Here is a 15,411-nt window from a genome sequence, read left to right as displayed (position 1 = left end):
AGGTGGCTTTTCATTATTTTGAGGAATCTCTGCTCCATGTGCACAGGCTCTGCATGCCCACAAGGAACTTTGGGAACCCAGAAGTCATATTCAGTCTGGGGGCATGCACCATTATCTCCTGCTTTCTGTAATAATCTGTGAGTGTCTGTTTTGCAACATCTCTAACAGACTCCACGGCTGTCTTTCTACCAATCACACCACATCCCATTTTGACAGCCATGCATTTAGACTGCTTGTAATTGATTTCAGCAGTTATTGGAGCAACTAGTCCATGTCAGATCTGTGTTAGGAACTAACGAGATAGAGATTAAGAGAGTCTGTGTTCTGTGCTGATGATTTTGCATATGAGTCTCATTTCCTTAACTATTTTTTGAAGTTTTTTCGAGGGCAAGGGTTATGGCTTCTATTTCTCTAATTAAGTCCAACTTGAGGCTTAGAAAAGAAAATATTTCTTCTGACTGCAAAGATAAATGCTCCTCAAGGGAAAGAAGCCCAGAAAAAGGAAAACTGATGCTTCAATGAGTCAGTTTCACAATTCTGCAGATCTTGTCTACCAAAATCTACTCTTTCCTTCTTAAACAGAAATAGAGTACATATATGCTGCTTGTAGTGGGGCACCATGCACCAAGACTGGGACCACCCAGTCTTCCTTGCAACACAGGTGAGGACTCATGCTCTCCCCAGTGGAACATGAGCAAAGTGACACGTCATTTTGTTACCTGCCTGGCAAGGTAAAGTGACAATTCAGGTTGTTGGGTTTCTTTCAAACTTTTTTCTCTTTCTTTCAAGATTTTATTTAAAACAAGTTAGTTAACATATAGTATAGTTATTAGTTTCGGGAGTAGAAGTTAGTGATTTCTCCCTTGCATATAACACCCAGTGCTCATCACAACAAGTACCCTCCTTAATGCCCATCACCAGTTATCCCATCCCCCCACCCACCTCCCCTCTAGCAACCCTCAGTTTGTTTCCTCTAGTTAAGAGTCTCTTGTGATTTGTCTCCCTGTTATTTTATTTTTCCTTCCCTTCCCCTATGTTCATCTGTTTTGTTTAAATACCATACAATTTCACTCATATGTGGAATTTAAGATACTTTTTTTTTAAGTAGGCTCCATGCCCAACGTGGGGCTTGAACTCACACCCCTCAGTTCAAGAGTCACATACTCCACCAACTGTCAGCCAAGTGCCCCCGACAATTCCGTTTTAAGCAGCACACAAAGACAAGCCCTCCAGAATGATGGGAGCCACAGAGGGAAGAAGACTGAACTCTAGTCCCAGACTATTAAATGGGTAAGAAATAAACCTCTTTTGTGTTTGGCCATTACATTTTGGGGTCTGGTTTAGCAGTATACCCTACCCTAAGCAGTTCTCTCCAGTGCAAAATGGTTGATGCCTGACAAAATACTACTTGACTCCTAATTCACCCAATACAAGGTGGAGAACAGGATCTTACGGTGCTAACTGCTGGCAGAGACCCATTAGGCTCCTGGGGACTCAGAGGATAAGGGATTTATCTGGTGCTATGCAAAGCTGAGATACTCTTGGCATCTATAAATGAGTACTAGGACTGTTAGCTCTTCAGCTGTACCTTATTCCTCTCTCCATGCCCAGTGCCTCCCACATTCTATTGTCAAGACACAGAGGAAGAAACCAATAAGTATTTCTGAAATAACCATTACCTTTTCACATTTATTACAACATAGAGCACACTACAATGCAAATATGTATCTCCTACTGTATCCAGAGCTCCATGTTTCCTAAGTCTTTGTATTCCTACCACCTACACATCCTGCACGTAAGAGGCATTCAGCATCTGATGAATAAGTTTATAAAGATTTTCCCTACAAACCCATGCAGATGTACAGCAATAAAAACAAAGAAAGAATAATAATGAAAATAATTGGATATGAAGAACTCCTTTCTTCTGTGGCGCTCCAAGCACTTCCATTAAACTCCCCAGCTGTCTTAGTCTGTTTGGATGCTATAAGAAAATATCACAGACCAGGTAGCTGATGAATAACAGAAATTTATTTCTCATAGTTCTAGAGGCTGGAAACCCAAGATCAAGATGCCAGCATGGTCAAGTTCTGGTGAAGGCCATCTTCCAGTCACAGGCTGCCCACCTCGAGCCACGTCCTCAAGTGGTGGAAGGGGCATGTTAGCTCTCTGGGGGTCTATTATAAGGCACTGATCCCATTCATGAGGCCTCTGCCTCATGACCTAACCCCCTCCCAAAGGCCCCATATCCCGATACCATCACCACGGGCATTAGGTTTTCAACATATGAATTTTGGCAGGGACACAAACACTTGGACCAAAGCACCAATCATCTGAAGACAGATTCAGAAAATCACAGACTTGTAAAACTGGAAGGAACGTCAGAAGCCAAGTGCCAGAGATGAGGAAACTGAATGTGAGGAAATTAAAAGCACTTATTCTAGGTCACAGAGTTAACCCGCCATAGATACCAGGTCTACCAGCTCCAGCTCTGCCACTAGAGCCGCGCCTCATTCCTGCTCATCTCCCCAACCGCCCACTACACACCCTCGCACACCATGGTTATTCAACAGCACGATGAAAAGGTATGACCAGTCAAATCAAGCAACTCCTGTGAAAGTCAGAGCTGTGTGATCACAGATGTTCTTACCTCCATCAACTAAAATTTCTGGATCGCTTGAGTTTAAGAGGTTTGGATTTTGTAATAAGATCAAAACCTAACTTCTATGAACTGCTTTTTTCCTATAATTAATTGTTCCAAAGAATAAAATTATTAAAATATTAAAAAAAATAACTGTTCAGTCTAGTACCAGAATAAAGATGGCAGCAAGTTTAGCTTGCAATTAATGTCAGATTCTTGAGATCACATTAAAACTACACTGCTCATATGCCCCCTTGAACTTCTTCAGATTATTTAATGCTTATACACTGTCGATCATTTTCCTTATTATCTTGTAACTGCTTCAAAGGTAAGTTAATCTCTATCAAAACAAGAGAGAAATTACCAGGATTTGATTTGTTTCGACAAGCAATCATAAGGAATTTATTACAGATCAAGAAAGGTCTGAAAAGAACAAGAAACACCAACACATACCCTTTAAAGATATAAAGACTAATATATTTTTTAATAGGACCATGTTTTGTTTATTTTTCCTAAGCCTTTCTTTCCCCTCAGAGTGTGGTGTGTTATTTATTTCAGCATATCAAATCCCTGATTCACCTGGGGAAAGGACTAATATCATTTTGGATTTATGTTATGCAGTTAAATTTTGCAATTTGAGATAGAAGAATCAAATGTGTTGACTTTTTGAGAGATTTTAAAAATATAGTCTATGGCTAAAATCAACAACACAAGAAACAACAGGTGTTAGCAAAGATGTGGAAAAAAAAGGAATCCTCATGCACTGCTGGTGGGAATGCCAACTGGTGTAGCTCCTGTGGAAAACAGTATGGAGGCTCCTTGAAAAATTAAAAATACAATTACTGTATGATCCAGTAATTGCACGACTGGGTATTTACCCAAAGAATACAAAAACACTAATTCAAAGGGATACATGCACCCCTGTGTTTACAGCAGGATTATTTACAATAGCCAAATTATGGAAGCAGCCCAAGTGTCCACCGATTGATGAACGGATAAAAAAGAAGGGATATACATATATACAATGGAATGTTATTCAGCCATAAAAAAAGAATGAAATATTGCCATTTGCAATGACATGGATGGAGCTAGGGAGTATAATACCAAGTTAAATAACTCAGAGAAAGACAAATACCATATGATTTCACTCATTTAAGAAGTTAATCTCAAGAACTTAAGACACAAAATAAACAAGCAAAGGGGACGAGAGAGAGAGGGAGACAAATCAAGAAACAGACTCTTAATTATAGAGTACAAACGGATGGTTGCCAGAGGGGAAGGGGGTAAGGGGATGGGTTAAATGGGTGATGGGGATTAGGGAGGACACCTAGGGAGGTCATGATGAGCACCAGGTGATGTGTGGCATGGTTGAATGACTATATTGTACATCTGAAACTAATACAACACTGTATGTTAACTAACTGGAATTAAAAGAAGAACTTCAAAACCCCCCAAAAATAAATAAAATGAAAATAAAAAATATATTCTAGGGATACTTTACTTGGAATACCCTAACCTTTGACTACTGCGACTTTCAAAAGCCAGGCAGTCCTTACAAAGACCACTTGGCCTTTCTCATTTCCCACATGTTGACACTGCTAATGTGGAGAAAGCAGGAAACACGGACCACACTGAAGCCTTCAATTCTTCAACCATTAATTGTAAGACAATATGGTTTCAGCTCCACCCTTCTGTGTGGATTTCAGTTTGGGACTGCAAACAGCCTGATCAACAAATCCAATGACCCTTGCATTGAACGCTGACCTTTCTGCTTCTGACATTGTTGATCAATTCTTTCCTTCCTGAAAGCACCCAACCTTGGTTTCTGTAACACTTCTCTGTCCTTGTGCCCCAGTCATCCTAAAAATTGGGAGGCCCCTTTGGGGAGGGCAATTCAGCAAAAGCTACCTAATAAATGTTCACTGATGTCCATGGATAAGCAACTGAAGGAGTAAGTCAAGAGTAAGTCAAGAAGTACCAATAAGTAATCACAAAATATTAAATAAAATCAAAAGCAGGAGGGATAAATATTATGTTTTAATCAATCTAGATGATACTTCGCACCTAATAGGCTCTGATAATTACCTGCTGAAAAAAAATATATCCGATAGTCCTAAGCATCGAGCACTTGTCTCTGTGCAATGGAATTTGAATTGAAGAGAATTGAAGAGCTGGCCCTGCTTCCGGGGGCTCTGCCAGCTCCTCCTGGGGCCCACCTATGTGTAAAGGTAAGAATGCTCATTCCTCACAAAAAGGAAACACTTTAGATTTTAAGCAAAAAAAAAAAAAATACTCACATGTCAAAAGCACTGAACTCCAATGTTAAGCGAGCTGGCAGCCCAGCAGAATCACCTGGACAGAAGCATTATCACATTTTCCGTTATGAGTCAGTAATAGCAGCATTCATAACTAAAACATTTGTGAATAATTTTGTTCTCTTTCTTGAGCCCTAAGTGCCCTGTCCAATTCCTGGTCATCCATATTCAACAGGGACTTAGCAGAAGATGCCAGAGCTTTTCTGAATTGGAGGAATTTGTCAAGACTATAAAAAAAGATTCATTGGAAAAAAAAAGTTTCCAATCTCCTCCCTCAGCAATTCTAAGTAGTCAGTATTAATTCTTTGGATTAATACCTGGAGTCTCACCACTCCCTTTCTTTTCCCCACAGCAGAGAAAAAGAAGTGCAAATGAATTTGTATCAAAAGCCAGGAAGTAAAATGGGGATAAAAGGTACAGCATAGGGAATATAATCAATGTTACTGAAGTAGAACTGTACGGTGACAGATGGTAGCTACGCCTGCGGTGAGCAGAGCATAACATATAAACTTGTCAAATCACTGTGCTGTAAATCTAAAACTAACGTAGCACTATGTGTAAACTACACCCAAATAAAAATTAATTAATTAATTAAAGACAGACAGGAAGTAAAATAGAAACCAGTGAACAGTATTAATTATAAAAGACAAGGGTGTCCCTTTCTAAAGGAAAGCTGACCCTATACTGGAGGGCAGAAAACATAACAGAAGATGATGGAATACGGAGTTTACTGTCACCCACCATTGTAGTAATAGCCCTTAATGTCCTTGGGAGCTTCATCCAGCCGATACTCATTCAGCTTCCTCTGGGTCAACTCGTGCCAGAATCCAACATCCAAGGCACTGCTAAAGGGAGCGAACTGCAATTTGGAGAGCCCAGGATCCCCCGGAGCTGCTGCCATTATTTGTTGCCTACTAAAAAACAAAACAGAACACAGCAAAATAGCACAAAATATGGTAAGAAAAAAATGTGTAATAAGGCATAATCAAAACAAACAAACAAAAAATGATGGGAGATATACAGGCTACCTGAAGACCTAACTGAAAATCACCCTGAGTACTCCGCCTATGTTGCCAACAACATAGGATGACAACACAACTGATTTTCTAAGTAAAGTCCTTTCTCTTAGGCCTTTCTGGCCTTTACCTCTGTGTATCTTCCTTTCTTGTTCAAGTCATTCTGACTGCTACACGAATGCGACTCCTTCGTCGACATAATCACAGTCTCAGACATTTCTGTCCTCCTGTGTGGTCCTGGAGAAGTTCACAAGCCCAGCGGGTCAGAAACACAAGGCCAACCAGCAGAGCTCTGAATGAGAGCAGCACTTGAGCACCCCCTGCTGAGGAGAATGAAGAAATTTCTGCCCACCTAACCTGAACTTTTTTTACATCTCACCTTTTATCTTTTAAATGCATGGAAAATTTGCATTTTACCGTACCATACGTATTTTAATATTTCCTTCTCCCCCTGAAATCATCAAATAAATGTGACCCTCCCAGCAATCAGACATGCGTACACTGTAATTCCCCCACCCCTGCACACACTCTAAGGGGGACACCACTACCAGCCGGAGCAGCACAATACTAGAGCAACTTGGTATTTCCAAAAAGCAGAAGTCAGGGAGGTCTCTTCACTCTCCACCCTAATTTCCCTATGACCAGACAGAGTAATATTTCTGCAGCAGAGAGTATGAAGAATCACACTAGATGACGATAGTTCACATCTATTGCCTGAGTTTTGAGCCAAGATTATCACATAGCTTTCAGTTTTCCAAACTTGTTAGATTTTGGAATTAAGAGATAACAAGCTTTCCGGGGTGCCTGGGTGGCTCAGTCAGTTGAGCGGCTGCCTTCGGCTCGGGTCATGATCTCAGGGTCCTGGAATCGAGCCCCAGGTCAGGCTCTTTGTTCAGCAGGGAGTCTGCTTCTCCCTCTCCCTCTATGCACGTATTTTTTCTCTCTCTCGCTCTCTCTCAAATAAATAAATAAAAATCTTTTAAAAAAAAAGAGATAACAAGCTTTCGACTGACAATAACTAGATGGTAAAATGCAAAGTTAGCACTCCATGAAAATGCTAAAATTCCAGAAAGAGGAGATGAGTATGGGGCAAAGCAAGGGAGGACGTCTCAGGGAAGGAGCTCTTTAAAACTCCCAAATGCCTCAGTATGTATTCTCAGCATCATGCGTCAGACAATGTCTGACCAAAGGCTTTCCAACTTTCCCCACCTTGAGGGCTCATTAAAAACTGAGGCTTAAGGGACACCTGGGTGGCTCAGTCAGTTAAGTGTCTGCCTTCGGCTCAGGTCATGATCTCGGGGTCTTGGGATCAAGTCCTGTATCGGGCTCCCTGCTCAGTGAGGCGCCTGCTTCTCCCTCTGCCTGCCGCTCCCCCTGCTTGTTTTCTCTCTCTCTCTCTGACAAATAAATAAATAAAATCTTAAAACAAAACAGAGGATGCCTGGGCTCCACCTGCTGGAGGGGAGAAGGGAGGGTGAGGGTGGCCAGGAGTCTCCAGGTTTGATTAGTGTCCCAGGTGGGTCTGATTCAAGTTTGGTACTATCTTGATGGCTTCAGGCCACTGGCACTCTTACTTTTGGAGGCCCCACCTCCAAACCATTTCAAACATATTTAAACGTACCCTCGTCCCGTATTAAATAATTTCTGGCTTTTAATTATTTGAAAGGCTTTTTATAATTCTGTACTCTCAGAATGTTCATCTTTTTCCAGCTCACACCTATTTCCATAGGACCAGGGAAAGCTTATGGATCCCATGCACTGGGGCTTCAGGGCCCAACAGAGAAACAGACCCTCATATAGGTGACCTGGGGCCTTCGTGTTGAGAAACGTGGATCTAGAACACCCAAACAGCCTCCTCCAATCGCTCCCTTCTACTCTTCCTCCACAATGCTTTCCACCATTGGTTTTTGAAAGATTCCACGCTCAGCTCTCTCCTTGGTCTATAAGTTTTCTCAGAAGCAAAATTACTCATTTTCTACATCAATTTCTATTTATATGCCAGTGAACTGTAGGACTATACTTCTAGAGAGCTAACCTCCAAACATATACAGTTGACCCTTGAACACACAGGTTTGAACTGCATGAGTCCACTTGTACGTGGAGTTTTTTTGACACGGTACAGTATCAAAATACTGTAAATGTATTTTCCTTACGGTTTTCTTAATAATATTCTCTTTTTTCTAGCTTACTTTATTATAAGAATACAGTATATAATACATATAACCTAAAAGCTATGTGTTACAGTATATAATACGTATAACCTAGAAGCTATGTGTTAATTGACTGTTGATGTTATCAGTAAGGCTTCCGGTCAACAATAGGCTATTAGTAGTTAAGTTTGGGGGAGTCAAAAGTTATACATGGATTTGACTATGTGGGGGGTCAGCACCCCTATACCCCACATTGTTCAAGGGTCATCTGTATGTTTTAAAAGCCAGGACTTGGATTTCTCACAGACATCTCAAGTCCCAACTGAACATTTCCTTTCCCAAAATTCTGCCCCTTTCCCAATACATCCTAGTTTACTTAAGAGTATCACTTATATCCGAGGTCAAAACCTCAAAGTCATCTTCCATTTTTCTATCTCTCATAGTCAGTAAATCAGTAATTGCTAGAGACTCAACCTTAAACGGGCCTCTGGAATGAGATGAAGGTGACAGCTACTGGGCATTGACCAGGACCAGGCAGTGCAGCAGAGGTGTGCACCTGAATTTATTCCTCTGGAAAGCCCTAATAAGTGATAGTTCCAATTTTACAGAGGAAGAGACTGAGGTTCACAGAGGTAAGAAGTCCACAGAAGTACATACAGGTAGGAAAGTGGGGTGAACTGGGGAGGACAAGAATCCAAATTCCACATGCCCATACTCTTCATGCAATTTCATGTTTCCTGTCCAAGTCAGCATCCCTTCTCTCCTCCATCCCCCTGCCACATGTCAGGTGCACCATCTCACACCTCAGCTCCTGAGGTAACATGCTCACAGGTCACTGCCTTCTGTCTCTACCTTCTCCAAACAAGATGTCATGCTGCCACCAGAACTGATCTGCACAGGTGACTGCCTTGTTTAAACAAACAAAACCTTACCGGCGTTACCCCAGAGAGAGTAAGGTGCCAACACTGTCTCAGCTTGGTCATTTCTCAGCCTTACGCCTTTCCCTAGGAAACCTCTCCCCATCTCTACCAGGAAAATTCCATCTCATCTAGTAAGATTTTTTATGAAGCTCTCATTAACGCCCACAGTCAGTGGGCATCAATGGTTCCCTTCTCCATGATGACAGACGAAAACTTCCATTAGAGCATTTACCATCATGAATCATACTTCCTTTTTTGATCATACCCTTTTTAAATTTTTTTAAATAACAGCAGCAGTAGTAGTAACTATTCTAATTGAATCGTTTTTCTGTACCAAGCACTAAACATTTTACACATTATCTTGGGACAACCTCAAAGTGGTTGCCCTATGCCTACTTTACAGAAGAGAAATGGAGGCACTGAAAATACCAAGTACCTTGCCCAAAGTCACTCAGTTAGGAAGGAGAAGAGCTGAGATTATAAGCCAGGTCTACTGGCTTCAAAGCCCCAGCTCTCATCACAAGTACAGTAGTACTGCCTTGAAGGAAGACACCCCTTTTCAGAGCCTTTATATTGCCCATCAGCCACACAGATGCTAAAAAAGAACCATTTTGAAAAGCATTTACATACTAACTTCCTCTCCAACAGAGTCAAAAGTAAAAGGTCACAGCCAGAGTAGTCATCCAATATGGAAGGAAATCAACACAGCAGCAGACAGTAGTACAAATGAATCTCTGAAAGCCTCTGTGTGATGGGTCATCAGGCCCCTACATGCTTTAGTCATCCACAACTTACTCTTAAAGGTCAGCGGTAACTCATCATCATTTGGATGACCTGCTGAAGTCACCAAGATGGAATTTTACCAGTGACAGAGAAAAAGAGAAGACTCTCCTCTACACCGCACTTAAAACAACTGGGAAAAGGTGACTCAGGAAGACCACTTAGAAAATAAGAGATGAGCATACTAACAAAGTAATCTGCATAAGAGGAACATCCTTCAAACATTTTCTGACTTATCTGATCTTTTAGAAATTTCAAACAGAACCCAAGAGCCTATTTCACAAGAGGATATGGTTGGTATTCAGCCGCTGAACTGCTGCTTGACAGGCTAAGACAGAAAGGTCCTAAGCAGCAGCAACATGTGATGAGGACATTGCTGGAAACATCTAAATAGCATACTCAAGTATAAATATATCACTTAGGAATCCATACATCTGTGTCACACTGCCATCTTCCTTAAGCTGGAAGGGAAGATTTAAGGAAGTCATGATCAAAATGGAATTCTGGAGGGAGTAGTGAGTTATAGGTGTAAAGTCATTTATGTGTCACTCACCTAGATCCAAACGTCACCTGCTACCTAAAAAATTACTTGTCTATACAACCCTAGACAATACAAGGTGAGAATTCTGCTTAGAAACTTCAACACTACATATAGACATATTCAAGGAAGGAAAATGACAGGGGCTTCAATATAAGTGTGGTTCAACTTTATTTCCACTATTTCTATCATATTCAGGATGTGAAACCCAGGAGTTACACAAGATGGGATTGTGTCATCTCCACTGAAAGAGGAAAGGCTTTGATGAGGATTCAGTGCTTTTCATGAGCAAGAATCCCAGCAGTAACCAAAATATCCAGCCAAGATTTAACTGAAATAGCAGGTGGGTGGTTAAGTAATACAAACTCTCTGGGGCTGTGTGTACCACCCAAACGTGGTGCAAATTTCTGGCTTTATGAAAATAAAACTAAGTCACACTCAGCAACTTACACAAAGTAGGAGCTCATAAAACACCACTGTCTGAGTACTTGCCAAAAGTTTCTTTACAAATGGTCCTAAACCTTGGGTAGTGCTGTTCTTTAAAGTCAAATCCCCACAGGAAATGGGTAACAGTGGTTGCCTCCCAAGAAAGCAGCTATGGAATCAGGAGACAAGGGTGTGGAGAGACTTATTTTCACTGTATGGCCCTATTCCCTTTGAATTTGTTTCGAAATTCAATGAATTTTGTGTATGTGGAGTAACAATACAGAAATAAATAAAATAATTAAAGAAAAAAAGTCCCAACCCAATGGCAAGATGGGGAATGAAAGACACCCAAGGCTACCAGCACAGCTGCTTTAATTCCAAGAAACAACACCTGAGAGATCCCTGACCAACAACAATGTCTTACTCGTCTTTCTTCAGCACTCAGCACATTGCCTAGAATATATTAGGAGCTCAGTAAATGTTGACACACAATAATAGCTCTCTTCCCCCAAAAAAGGCCAATAGATGGATGCTATAATGAGACAAATTACAGCAGACTTCAAAAATTACTAATAGCCTGAATTGTCCAAATAAGAAACAGATTGGCTGGAGAGATAATGAATTTTCCATTAGTGGAAGTGTCCAAGCATATATTAGATGATTATTTGCCAAGTCATATTGTACAAAGGATTACTGTATCAGGCAGTCAGACGAGACCAGGGTTTGGCAGGCTTTTTCTGAAAAGGGCCAGATAGTAAATATTTTAGTCATTGCATGCCAAAACAGTTTCCGTTATAGTTTCTTCTCCTTTTTTACAACCTTTGAAAAATGTAAAAACAATCCTTAGCTTGTGGACTGCACACACACAAAAAGGCCTTGGTCAGGATCTGAGCTGCAAGCTATAGTTTGAGAACTCTCAGACTAGATGATCTTTCCACACCTGTCATTTGAGTGAAGCAAACTGCAAGGCCACAGTTGCTGGTCTATGATAGAAACCCCATAATGCTGCAAATACATCTTTATGAACTGGAAAACGTAGTCTACACAGAACACTCACATATATGTCAGCATCAGTAAGCTACCATGAAGCTCAGTTAAGATCTACTGAGGCTCGGGGAGTCTGCGTGGCTCAGTTGGTTGGGTGGCTGACTCTTGATTTCGGCTCAGGTCATGATCTCAGGATCCTGGGATCGAGCCCCGCATCAGGCTCCACACTCAGTGGGGAGTCAGCATGAGTATTCTCTTTCCCTCCCCCTCTGCCCCTCATCCTGCTCTCTCTCTCTCTCTCAAATAAATAAATAATGCCATTAGTGGCATTTCACATGCAAAACTGGCATATTACCACACCTTTGATGGTTTCCTTCCTACTTTTTCCTGGACCCCTGCTACTGCCTCCCAACTTCTCTGGTGCCACCCTGGTGGCCTCACCACTCCTCACCTCTGACTTGATGCTGAAGAAACATCAAGCTGCTTGGTTCTCCTCTAACACACCTGCTGTTCTGCCTCCGCAACTCTGAACAAACAGCCCCTCTGTCTAAAAGACATCCTTGCCCCTGTGACTGATACACTTTTCAAAATCCAGCTCAGAGGTTATCTGCTCCAGAAAGCCTTCCCAGAGCTGCCTTTCATTCTCTGTACTCCTTGTTTGCTCTTCTCCATCAGCTATGGTTAATCACTTCTGTCTCTAAGCTACCTCTACGTTTAGTATTACTGTCCAACTCTTCACTGATCTGTCTACCTCCATCAACTTGATTGAAAATTCTGCAGACACAGAGATCCTGGCTCATATTCCTCTCAATATACCATAGTCCCTTGCAGAGTGGCTCTCAAATGTTACTGAGTTCAAGAAACCTTTTACAGGTACCTTCCACAAGAGAAGCAAGAGAAAGAAATAAGCCAGGCTTCTGCAATTGGGAAGACAAACTCCAAGCTCATTACCATGGACTGTGGGGATTAGAGTAAGAAATCATGAAGAACAAATGGAAACAGGCCATATGACTTAGAAGGTCTCTAAACCTATTATTGGTTTTTAGGACTAAGATCTTAATGGGCAAGAGATGTGCACGTACAAATCAACTGAAATGAAACCTTACTCAACCAAATACAAAATTAGTAAAGAATAGATCTTTCTTCCTGAAAGTATTCCATGTTATAGAAGTTAAAAGCCTATATTCAGTCTCAAAGTATTTCTCCACAAAAAAAAAAAAAAAAGATTAATTTCAAAGGAGAGAAAAAGTGACTGTTGAGTGACAGAATCTGACAGACACCATCTTCATGTAGGGACTGAAGTTAGCACCAGCAGCAATGGGACCAACAGACACATATGCTATCTGATGGAATGCCACGAAAAGCACAAACACCTCTCACACTCAGCTAAAAACATGACTTGGGGCTCATTGAGAGGAAAAGTCAGGTAAACCCTAACTGAAAAACATTCTACAAAATGACTGAGACTGGCTTACAATCCTCCAAAGTGTCAAGGTCTTAAAAGTCAAGGAAAGACTAAGGAATTGTTCCAGAATGAAAGAGAAAGACATGACGACTGAGGGCAACATGTGATCTTGGGTTGACACTCTGCTTCTATACAGGATGCTATTGGGACAAAATCTGGATGGAGTCTCTGGGAGAGGGGTATATGAAAGGTCTTTGTCTTATTCTTGTAAGGTTTCTGCAAGTTTGAAACTGTTCCAAAATATAATATGAAGACAATTTTAGTGCCTGCACATACCTAGCCTATGTTATATTCAACAGGCAAAACCAATTAACATGACAGAAGTTAGAAGAGTAATTACAGGCTAGGGTGGGGCTACTGACTGGGATGGGGAAATAAGAAGCCTCCTGGGGAGCTGGACATATTCTATATACTTTGAGCTGGGAGGTGGTTACAGGGCACATACATATGTAAAAACCCATGAGCTATCGATTTATTAGTACACTTTACTATATGTATATGATACTTGAACAAAAAAAGTAAAAGAGAAAGCCCTATAATCAAGCTACAGTGATCCTACAAAGAATCTTCCTGTATTCATTTAATAGTTAACAGATGACCTATTTAAATCTAGCTTTGTTGAAAAGAAATTCATTTTTTCTAAATAAGTCTAAATGAAATATCATTTCCATAAATTTCTCTAGCATCTGTTATTAAAGAGGCTGAAGATGGAAGTATTTTGGCTTTGCTGCTTATATAATTAATTGGAGCAGGAAGGCTCCCTGATAAGTCTGTCCAACTGGTCTCCCTCTGGGGGGCGACGATAGGATTGGACACAGCGAGTATTAAGCCAGTGTAGGATTTTTGGAAAAATGAAGAGTAAAATTGGTAGAAGATAAACAACAATCATAGTGACAAAACAAACAAACTTGTCTTCAGGGAAACTAGGCCCTTGGAGGACAGCGGAAAAACAGACCAGCCTAACCGTACCAAAAAAAAAAAGTCTTGCTATAACTTTTCCATGTGTGCGTTGTTGGGTTTTTGTTTGTTTGCTTTGGGAGGGCGGGGGGACTTTTGATGGTCCAGAGAAAGGATGTTAAAGTGACAGTAGTTGGGAGCCTGGTCTTCAGACAGACCCAAGTGTGAGCTCCAGTTTCACCTCACCAGCTGAGGAGCTTCAGGCAGGGAACTTCATCCCCTGTGCCTCGATTTCCTTGTCTGCAAAATCAGGATAATTGTACCCAAGCCCTGAGGTTGCTGGGAGGGCTAAATGAGAAAGTGTGTGATGTGCCTGTTCCAGTGCCTGGCACAGTCAGCAGTCAATAAATGGTAGTGCTATTAGTTCTTCTTGTCAACACATCTCTCCCACATTAGTCAACAGCGCCTGACTTAATGTGGTTGCCCTTCCCCATGCTCACTATGAAAACTTTCTCTGCCTCAAACATGCCTCATTGAAGCGTCACTTCCCTCAAAGGAGCACTGCAGTCACAGCAGAGTATTAATTAAAATGGAACGGATGGTCTCCTGCTATAGGTCATCAAGGAGAAGTCCAGAGGAACAAGTTCTAAGAGTTAGGAGCACTTTGTGTTCAATTTCTCTGAGGCCATGTGGGGCCATTCACTTAGCAGAAGTGCCAGAATAACCACAATTTGGCCCTGAAGTACCTTCTCTGGGCCAAGATGGAGCACAAAGAGCAGACTTCTGCTCTCATTCTCCCAGCTGCAGGGCTGTGAGCTCTGGCAGTCATTAAAATAAGCACCAAACCACATGGCCAAGTCCTGTTGACAGAGTATGTTCTTAGCTGCTGATGGGTTAAAAAAAAAAAAAAAAGATGGAGAAGGCCAGGAGTGGGGAGAGGGGCCCTTTGGCATATAGAGCCAATGCACGTTTTGTCGGCTAACGATGCTCGGCAACTTCATGAGTTTTGGAAATAATGTGCAAGGCTGCCAAAGAGGGAGGTGTACAAGCCCTCCCTTCCAAAAGGAGGGGACAAAGTTCCAAACTTCGGAGACAGATTAGGCTTTACCAGAAGATGAAAACTCAGGACTCCTAAAGGAGAACCAGCTGGGTTCAGAAACCTCAATCCCTTTCAAAAATCGCATTAGAGTCAAGATGCCCCTGAGCCAAACTGATGTCTCCAGCAGACACCGAGTCATCTAAAATGGCTCTTTTTGTGACTGTACTATAAGGTGGTCAT

At 41.5% G+C, this 15,411-nt stretch overlaps 1 protein-coding gene across 8 annotated transcripts in view; it reads right to left on the bottom strand.

Annotated features, from left to right (window-relative positions):
• The window catches only part of ATG7 (autophagy related 7), a 232,123-nt gene that overhangs the window by 210,413 nt on the left and 6,299 nt on the right, over window positions 1-15,411 (bottom strand). For 3 of the 8 annotated variants that reach the window (XM_027587382.2, XM_027587383.2, XM_027587378.1), the window contains exons 2-3: window positions 5,695-5,867; window positions 4,936-4,990 (exon numbers count right to left, since the gene is read on the bottom strand). In XM_027587382.2, the coding sequence (XP_027443183.1) occupies window positions 4,936-4,990; window positions 5,695-5,854 (215 nt within the window). In that variant the 5' untranslated portion in view covers window positions 5,855-5,867. Of the gene's footprint in view, window positions 1-4,935; window positions 4,991-5,694; window positions 5,868-6,099; window positions 6,288-9,669; window positions 9,750-15,411 lie in introns of those variants that run through there. The other 5 variants (XM_027587381.1, XM_027587379.1, XM_035724314.1 and 2 more) reach the window with 5 other exon arrangements.

This window comes from Zalophus californianus, chromosome 1, assembly GCF_009762305.2.
Source record: "Zalophus californianus isolate mZalCal1 chromosome 1, mZalCal1.pri.v2, whole genome shotgun sequence".
NCBI lineage: Eukaryota > Metazoa > Chordata > Mammalia > Carnivora > Otariidae > Zalophus > Zalophus californianus.
The sequence above is the reverse complement of the archived record's forward strand: the minus strand, read 5'-3'. Positions and strand labels throughout refer to the sequence as shown.